The sequence below is a fragment of the Tupaia chinensis genome, unplaced genomic scaffold (assembly GCF_000334495.1).
Source record: "Tupaia chinensis unplaced genomic scaffold, TupChi_1.0 Scaffold139927_1, whole genome shotgun sequence".
Classification (NCBI taxonomy): Eukaryota; Metazoa; Chordata; class Mammalia; order Scandentia; family Tupaiidae; genus Tupaia; species Tupaia belangeri.
Genome location: NW_006199806.1, coordinates 747,209 through 757,466, shown reverse-complemented (window position 1 = coordinate 757,466; position 10,258 = coordinate 747,209). Strand labels below are relative to the sequence as shown.

Below are 10,258 nucleotides of genomic sequence, written 5' to 3'. Positions count from 1 at the left end.
CCCCAGGGGGGATGGCCACTCCACAATTCCTTCTCCTCCATTCTCCTCTCGGGATCTTGGGCACGCATGCACACACACCTGGCGTGAGTTTAAGCCACCGGGTCCAGGACTCGAACCGTGGTTGACTACATGGGAGTTCAGAGACATAGCCATTACGCTAACTGCTGGTCCCATACAATTTTAGTTTTTCGTATTTTTATATACTATTTGAGTTACATGTTTATTTAAGTACAGTGACATAGCTCACTGGGGAGTTTAGGTTTAGACATTGCCTGTGTCTTTTAATTTTCATAATCTTATTATTGAAGTATGACTGGATGGTAGAGGAGTTTTTGAAATAACATGCTTTAAGTGCTATAAACGTATGTTTGGTTTCATATATTTCTGTCGACCTTTTCTTAGAAACAAATGCATCCTAATTTTATTTTATTAATATTACTTATTTTGTTTATTTCTGCTTTATTTTCAGAACTGAAGGCAGAAGCCAGTTTAATGGATCAGATGAGTAGTTGTGAGAGTTCCTCAGATTCCAAAAGTTCATCATCTTCAAGTAGCGAGGATAGTTCTAGTGACTCAGAAGATGAAGAGTGCAGATCCTCTCCTGATTCAGGGAATTATACCTCTGGACATCCTACCATCTCTGCCATGCCACAGTGCAGGAGTCCTGAGATAGATCCCAGTCCTAATAGATTTCATGACAACAGTGGCCTTCTTATGAATACTCTACGTAAGTATACATAAACATGAGTAACTTGAAAAGAATTGCCAGTGAAGCCATACTGATATGATCTAAAATCTGAGTAAAGAAAAAGACTACTTTTTTACGTATTTGACACTATTAACCATTACCCTTGTTGAATTATTCATATTCTTTTGACTCTGTGACATAAGAGCTTTTTAGTTTTTCTCCTGTCTGTAGAAACTCTCCTCTCTCTTTTGCTCCTCAGTCATTAGAGTTGGAGTTCCTCGAGGCTTACACCTGGGTCCTTCTTTCTTTTCTTTTCCTTTTATTTATTGTTGATGGCCATCTTCTAGGGTTTCTGATTCAGTGAATATGGATAGAAACTTAACATTTACATTTCTTTTATTTTTAGAGAGATTTTTGCTATAGGGTACGTGTGCTCTCCAGAGAAACAGAGACAGAAAGCGAGAAATCACCCCCCAGGGAGGATAGGCACACTGTAATCTCTTCTGCCCCATTCTTTTGGGCACACATGCACACGAACATGGCGTGAGTTTTAAGCAGCCAGGTCTGGGACTCAAACCGTGGTCAACTACCTAGGAATCCTGCAATGTAATCATTACACTATCTGCTGGTTCCACATTTCTTTTTTTTTTTTTAATTTTTATAGATTGATCAATTGATTGATTGAAATTGTGATTTCTGGTTTACACATGATTGTTGTACGTACATCTGTGTGGGGTACATTATGTTTTTCAAAGCATGTATACTATGTGTAATAAACAAGCAAGAGTATAGACATATCTTATATGACATTGAACATTACATTATGTTGTACATATTTGATAAAATCAGGTCATTGGAAAAGTCATGACATATTTTTCTGTGCAAAAATGAATCATGACTTTACCAATTACCCAATAGTTCTATTAGTTTTGTTCTGTTTTTAGAAGTATATAGTGAGTTGTCAGTGACTTTTTTTTTTATTCTGCAGTAATATAATTTTCTATAACCTACTTCATTTGCTTACATTCTTCTGTTAATCATTTTCTTCCCTGCACTCCCTCTTCCCCACCACTCCCCCCATGCACTTTCTGGTATCTACCATCACTCTTTGAAGTGTTATGCCATTGAGCCCTTTATTCTGTAGTATTTTCATAGGTAATCTACTCCGTTTTTCCATTGCAATCAATATTAAGCATAGGTAACTTGCAAATTTACATCTCTGACCCATTCTTCTAAGCTCTAGAAATGTAATGCCCAGCATCATCTCCTGGTTAAAGGTACTTCATATTCACTCTGTCCAAAACCAGCTCATGGTCTTTGACTCACCATGTTTTTTTCTTAGTGAAAGGCAGCGTTCTTCTAATTGTGGAAACCTGATTGCATTTAAGGATTGAGTTTCTCTCCCACTTTACGGTGTAGCCAGTCCTTCACTAAGTCCTGTTGATTTTTCCCTTAAAATATTTCTAAATTCACGGGAACCAGCAGTTAGCGTAATGGCTATGTCGCTAGACTACCACATAGTTAACCACGGTTCGCGTCCCGGACCCGGTGGCTTAGAACTCACGCCGGGCACGTGTGCGTGCATGCCCAAGATCCCGAGAGGAGAATGGAGGAGAAGGGATTGCAGCATGGCCATCCCCCCTGGGGGGGTGATTTCTCGCTTTCTGTCTCTCTGTGTCTCTCTGCCTGTCTGGCGAGCGCATGCACCCTATAGCGAAAACCTCTCAAAAAAAATTTTTTTTCCAAGTTCGTCTAGTTCTCTGCATGTCCATGATCACTCTTGTTTAACTTACCATTACCTCTTCTTTTAACTACCACAATGACTTCCTAACTGATTCACCTTTCACTTGTTCAAACCCATTTTAGATCCAGTATGTAAATTTCAGCCATTTGACAATTCAGATTCTTTTCACAATTCAGATACTATTTCTTGCTCCTCTTGCTTCAAACTTTCCAGTAGCTCTTCTGCCAAACTACTCATATACTTTTACTCACTTTAGGGCCCTGATACATGCTGTCCATTCAATTGGAAACACTTTTTTTCACATAGTTAAATTTTTCTCCTTTATATTACAGTTCAGAGTTTACTTTCTCAGGAAAACTGACCAAGTCATATCCTCCTTTTTATAATGCTCAGACTATCCAATTTGTCTTCTTTACATCAATTGTGACAGTGGTAAATTTGCTTTTATTTGTGTGATTTGCTCTCTTCCACAGAGTATAAGCTCTATAAGGACAGGGATCTTGTTTGCTTTTCCTTATCAGAATGCTAGCACCTTGCACAGTACCTGATATATAGTGATGTTCACTAAATACTTATTAATAATGGCATTAGGGGACCAGCAGTTAGCGTAATGGCTATGTCGCTGGATTCCCATGTAGTTGACTGCGGTTTGAGTCCTGGACCTGGTGGCTTAAACTCACACTGGGCGTGTGTGTGTGTGTGCTCAGGATCCTAAGTGGAGAATGGAGGAGAAGGGATTGTGGTGTGGCCATCCCGCCTGGGAAGGTGATTTCTCGCTTTCTGTCTCTCTCTCTTTCTCGCAAGCACATGTGCCCTATTCTCAAACAAAACAAAACAAAACAAAACAAAATCCCTCTGTGCCAAACTGAGTAACAGTGGATAAAGTATAAAATATAAAAACTAGATATAGGCCCAGCCTCTGTAACGCTGTGTAGTGTACCAAGCTGTGGCACTGGAAACCACGTTGTGACCATACTTTGAGTCCCTGGCCAGGTTGAACTGAAAGCATGCCAGGTATGCGTGTAGAGGCGCAGGACCCTGGCAGCCTGGGAGACTTGATGAAGGGGATTGTGCATGACCAACCCTTGTGGTGGGTGTTTCTCTCTCTGTCTCTCACACATGCATGTGCATGCACTTTATCGCAAATTAAAAAAAAAATTAACTAGGTATAACCAGCATCAAATATAAGATAAATATCTCCATAAACAAGGACTGGAGCACAAATACAAAACTGGGCTTATTTTAGGACTGTGAAGGCATTAGCTATGAGTTCAAAAGGATCTGGTAGTGGTAAAGAGCTTGGTTCCTTCAGGGAAAGTAACTTAAAAGTGTTTGATTTGATTCAGGAAACCTGGGTCATGCTTTGTATTGGAATCCAGAGAACATATTGGGGAGAGAATGGGGGATGGAGAGAGCGAGTAGATGTGGGAATACTCCACAGTTAGTGAAAGAAGACTAGAAAAAATGATCCTTACATACGGACTGAGGCTGATGAATTTTAGAAGCTGTAAACAAAGAGGTCTGCTGAGCCTTGCTATCTGTTGAGTCTTTGAAGGGATCTGCCTTATCATCAATATATCCAGGGAATAGTAATTGCCAAATATTATTATGAAACCTATTTCTGACTATGGGGCTCAGAGGAATAGGTGGAGGGAACCACAAAACCATATTAAAGTCCTGTGAGGGAGAGAAAACAATCTATCCACTCAAAATGAGCAAAAATGATTCCAAAACATAAGAAAAAAGTCTATTGTTAAGAATGTCATCTGACAGAATTAACTCTTAGATAAGGGATTCTTTCCCATTGAGAATCTTTTTTAAAAAGAACTTATTGCATGAGTAAGAGAGTCAGAGATACGGCACCCTCAGAAGGGTCTTGGTGCCACAGTCACTTGCAGCCTCAGCCAACCTGGACCATGGATACGCGCATGCCCAGTGTACTCAGGGAGCTCTCCAGATGTGAACCAGGAAATTTCCCATGGTATCTGCCTCACAGAGTGTCACATTTTACCACTGTGCCACCAGCAGGCCTCTCCAAATAAAAATGTTTTTATAGTACAGTTTAAGACAAAGACATTTGAAAAAGTATGCTAAAGGTATTTAAAGAGGTAACCGAAGACAAATTTCAAAATAAAGCTAAGCAGAAATGAAATAAAATCTAAAAAGTTAATTAAAAGAACCTACTAAAAACCCTGTTCATTGAAATTTTTTCAAAATCATTAAATGGAAAAACTATAGGAGACCAGCGGGTGACGTGGGGGTTAAAGCACTGGACACTCCCACATGACTGACCACAGTTCAAGTCCTGGACCTGGTGGCTTGCTTTCTCACTTTCTCTCTTTCTGTGTCTCTTTCTGGTCAAATTAAAATAAATGAATGAATAAATAAAATTCAATTAATTCTTTTTTTAAAATGGGCAAAACTGTGGACTGCACACATTTAACAGATGAGTGAAATGGAAGATAATGCTGAGGAGCTATCCTACAGTGTAACGTAAGACAAATAGGAAAAGAAAATGAGTGAGGAACGTAGAGATAAAAAGAGATAGAGAAGATTAAACATTGTACAGTGAGTAGTAAGTATTCCAGGAAATGGCAGGTGATATAAGAGAACAATTCTGACAGTTTTCCAGAATTAAAGACCACTGTGAATCTACTCCAGCTAATAATATTAGCAGGATTAGTAAAAGTAAATCTAGACCTCAACATATAATAGTGAAACTTCATGACATCAAAGATGAAATGACAACCTTAAAAACTAAAGTAGGCAGAATATTTACAAAGAAAAAAGAGACTGATAGCAGACGCTCCTTAGCTAAATGGATAGGCTAAAGACAGTGGGCAAAATATTTTTACAGTGTCAAAAAATAATTATAGCTAGAATTTTGTTTTTTAAAAAAATTTTTTGCTATAGGGCGTATGTGCTCACCAGAGAGACAGAAAGTGAGAAATCACCTCCCAGGGGGGATGGCCACACCAAAATTCCTTCTTCATTCTCCTCTCGGGATTTTGGGCATGCATGCATACACGCCCAGCATGAGTTTTATGTTCCCAGGTCTGGGACTCAAACCACAGCTAATTACATGGGAGTTCAGCAACATAATCATTATGCCATCTGCTGGTCCCAATTCTATTCCAACTAGAATTTTATACCAACCACAGTGTCACTCAAAGGTAAAGTAATTTTTAGGCACACAAAAACAAAGGATTTACTCTCTATAGAATATGACAAGTGTACTATTAAAGGATGTACTTCAGCGGGAAGAAGTGAAAACAAGGAATGTACGGGATATAAGAAATAATAGTGAGCAAAACATATTAAAATGTCAGAAAATTTGATTCACCTTTGACTATAAAGATAACAGGCTGTGGAACCAGCAGTTAGTGTAATGGCTATGTCGCTGGACTCTCATGTAGTCGACCACGGTTCAAGTCCCGGATCTGGCGGCTTAAACTCACTCTGGGTGCGTGTGCGTGCGTGCCCAAGATCCCAAGAGGAGAATGGAGGAGAAGGGATTGAGGCGTGGCCATCCCCCCTGGGGGGTAATTTCTCGCTTTCTATCTCTCTGTCTGTCTTTCTGTCAACTGCACGCGCCCTATAGTGAAAACCTCTCCAACCAAGAAAGAAAGATAACAGGCTGTTTTAAAGAAATTTTTAAAAAAGATTAAAGCTTGAATTCTAAGCAGCAATGGGGCCAGCAGGTAGAGATTAAGGAGCTGGATCCCACATGGCTGACGTTGCAATTTGAGTCTCAAACCTGGAGGCTTATAAATCATTTTGAGTGCATGTGTGCCCAAAAATCCCCACAGAAGAAAGGACAGTGGCATGGCCTTCCCTTCCAGAGGGTGATTTCTCACTTTCCCTCTCTGTCTCTCTTCACAAGTGCATAAACGCTATGTCTCTCTCCAGTGAGTCTATACACCCTGCAGCAAACATACATACATACCTACTTACATAAATAAAAATAAAAAGGTGGCTGGATCCTACATAGGTCACTGTGTGGTGCAAGTCCTAGACCCAGTGGCTTGAAAAACATACCAGATTCATGTTGTACATGCCCCAAATCCCAAGTGAATAAAGAAGAGACTGCAGCATGGTCATCCACTCTGGGGGCATGCTTTCTCATTTTCTCTCTCCCCCTCTGGCAAGCATATATGCCCTCTAGCAAAAAAATAAAATAAAAATAGACACTGATAAACAGAAAACAGTAAATGTAAAGTAGGAAAATGTCCCAATATATCAGTGATGATAAATGCAAAAGGATCAAATCTGCCTACTTAAAAACAGATTATCATATTGGCTTTGTTTAAACCTCTATGCTGATTATAATACACATGCCTAAAATAAAACATGGAATAACTGCTGTATCCCATGGGAAAAAGAAAGTTGGAAAATAAAGGGATTGAAAAAAGAGAAGATGGGTAAATATTAAACAAAAAGCTAGGCTACCAATATTAGAAATAATAGACTTTAAGGCAAAATGCACTTCTAGAGGTAAATAGGGTTCAATAGAGATAAATATTGAGAGAGGGTTCAGTTCACAGGGAGCTAAGCTACCAATTTCAATACAAATCATGTGTGTGTGTGTGTGTGTGTGTGTGTGTGTGTGTGTGTGTAAATATATAAGAGGGCCTTTGAAAGTTTATGGGAAATGCATTATTATGTTTGGATTTCAAATTATTTTGTATCAAGATAAACTCATACTTTTAATTCAATTTTCACGAACTTAAGATAAACTCATACTTTTAATTCAATTTTCATGAACTTTTTGGTCTTCTGTGTGTGTGTGTGTGTGTGTTTGTATAAAACAATAAAAGTAGGAGAAATTGAATTGTCCCTATCATAGCCACAGATTTAATGCGTCTGTAATCAAGTACAAAGAATGAGTGAGGGCTCCAAGTACATGGGCACGCATGCCCAAAATCCCAAAAGGAGAAGGGATTGTGGTGTGCCATCCCCGTTAGGGGGTGATTTCTCACTTTGTCTCTCTCTCTGTTTCTCCAGCAAGTGCATATGCTGTCTAGCAAAAAATGTCTCAAGAAAACTTTAGTGACGGTGTAGAATCCTTGACTACATAATTAGCATGCCCATTCTGTTAGTAAATATTAATACATAGAAAGCAAGCGTTCTTTTTTTTTTTTAATTTTGCCAGAGGACATGTGCACTCATCAGAGAGAAAGAGAGAGAGAAAGTGAGAAAGCATTGCCTGTGGGATTGCTGCTGTAGTGCCTTTTCCATCTCTCCCTCTTTTTGGGATTTTGGGCAGGAACATACATGCACCTTGCATGTGCTTGAAGCTGCTGGGTCTAGGACTCAAACCACTCAGTCAGCTATGTGGCATCCAGTTTGTCTTAACCCCACACCAGAGGCTGACTCCAAAACAAGCATTTTTAAAGATATACGTGAAACATTTATAGAAATTTATCCCCACCTCAGCCTTGGGATAAAGATCACTAATCACACATCATTATAACAGATTATAATAACAGTGAAAAAGTTTGAAATTTGGGAGAATGACCAAAATTGATAGAGACATTAAGTGAACATATGCTGTCGGAAAAATGGAGTCAATAGAGTTGCTCAGTGGAGAGTTGCCGCAAACTTTCAATTTATTCAAAACAAAAGCAAAAACTCTGCAAAGTGCCATAAAGAGAAGTGCAGTAAAACAAAGTATGCTTGTATAAAATTTTTTTCACTCTCCTGTATGATAGCATCTGACCTTCTACACCACACTTTCTCTCTCAGTGGTGTAAAAAGAAAGGCGGATTTTTATGTGGAAGAAGACTAAAATAGATGCCAGGTGATTCTGAAACCAGGCTGAAGTTTGCTGGTGTGTATTTTTTCCCAAGCTCTATTATTTCAGTTACTAGTTATGTGACTGAATTACAAGATAAGCAATCTGATTATTACAAAATGTGGGCCAGCTGCTGGCACGGGTAATGCGGGGCTCTGTGACATAGGGCTTACATGGGAATGTCTCTGGTTTGCATCCTGAGGCCTCCCATACCAACCAGGCATGAGTGCACAGGCTTATGATTGGGGCTCATGGGCTGAGGGTCTTCACAGCATGAAGACCCTGTTGGGGGTGTCCCTGTCTCTCTGTTTCTCTCTCTCTTTCTCTCTCTCTCTCCCCCCCCACCTTGCTTTCTGTCTGTCTCATGGAAGAAATAAACTTGAAAAAAAAATGACAAAATGCTAACAAAACCTGTCATGTTATATTTTACATAATATTTATGTAATACAGATATTTCTTAAATATTAATATATTAAATATTTAATTACTACAGCTTTCTTTCTTTTTTTATTTTAGGAAATGATTTGCAACTGAGTGACTCAGGAAGTGACAGTGATGACTGAAGAAATATTTATAAAATGAAATTTCCAAGGCATGGGATAATTTATTTTGTGTAAAAATAAAAAATTCCTAAGTGTGAAGAAATTGTATCTTAACTTTTTATGATAATAGAAATTAAATTTGATTCAGAATTTCCAGTTGATGTTATATTTTTAATATGACAAATATTGGAAGAATATTTTTAATTTTGTAATCAAATACCAGAATCTTTATGTGCTATCTGTGTTTAATAGTAACAACATCTTTATAAAGTTTGATAAGTGGGAAAACAGACTGAGAGGTTAGGTAACTTGTCCAACTACTGTTAATGAACAGGTAGCAGATCAGGCATTCTGGGGTCTAAGTTCAGGGCTCTTTTTTACTGTACTGCTATCTCTAATTGTGAAATATCAAAACTATAGATTTATAATAAATTTCCATGGTTTTAATTATATCTTTGAGACTTCTGGTATTCCTTAAATTATGATAGAAAATACTTTAATTCTTGACAAAATTAAGCTATTGTTTAGGGTAAAGGTGAAGAAAAGTAATTATTTTAATGAAATAAATCCTCTGTTATGTCTTACAGTTTTGTTTTTTGTTTTTTTTTTAATATTTCCAGAGAGCACATGTGCTAGCTGGAGACAGAGGAAAAGTGAGAAAGCACTGGGGAATGTTCATGCCATAATTCCTTCTTTTCCATTTCTCCCTTCTTTTAGGATTTTGGGAATGCGCATGTGCCTGACATGTTTCTCAAGCCTTCAGATCCAGGACTCGAATCATACTGTCAGCCATAAGGGATCTAGCTGCCTTAAGTACCATACCACAGGCTGACCCTTTTACAATATATATATATATTTTTTTTTTTTTTGGAGAGGTTTTTGCTATAGGGCGTGTGCGCTCGCCAGACAGAGAGAGACAGAGAGCCAGAAAGCAAGAAATCACCCCCTAGGGGGGATGGCCATGCTGCAATCCCTTCTCCTCCGTTCTCCTCTCGGGATCTTGGGCACGCACGCACACGCACCTGGCGTGAGTTTTAAGCCACCAGGTCCGGAATGCGAACCACGGTCGACTATGTGGGAGTCCAGCAACATAGCCATTATGCTAACTGCTGGTCCCGTTCTTACAATATTTTTCATCAATTTATTGGGTTGTTAGAAAAGTCATAATGTATTTTTCTATGTTTTTCTGTGCTAAATGAATCATGACTTTTCCAACAAGCTAGTATTTCACTTTTTTTTTTTGAGAGAGATTTTTACTGTAGGGCACGTGCACTCGCCAGACAGACAGAGAGAGACATAGAGACAGAAAGCGAGAAATCACCCCCCAGGGGGGATGGTCACGCCGCAATCCCTTCTCCTCCATTCTCCTCTCAGGATCTTGGGCACACACACACACGCACCCGGCATGAGTTTTAAGCCACCGGGTCCGGGACATGAACCGTGGTCGACTATGTGGGAGTCCAGCAACATAGCCATTACGCTAACTGCTG

The 10,258-nt window shown here is 39.0% G+C and overlaps 1 protein-coding gene across 1 annotated transcript in view; it reads left to right on the top strand.

Annotated features, from left to right (window-relative positions):
- EAF2 (ELL associated factor 2) overlaps positions 1–9,294 on the top strand; it is a 27,212-nt gene extending 17,918 nt beyond the window's left edge. The window contains exons 4-5 of the mRNA XM_027765907.1: positions 470–727; positions 8,743–9,294. Coding sequence (XP_027621708.1) covers positions 470–727; positions 8,743–8,789 — 305 coding nt within the window. The 3' untranslated portion in view covers positions 8,790–9,294. The remainder of the gene's footprint in view (positions 1–469; positions 728–8,742) is intronic.
- Positions 9,295–10,258: the final 964 nt, after the last annotated feature.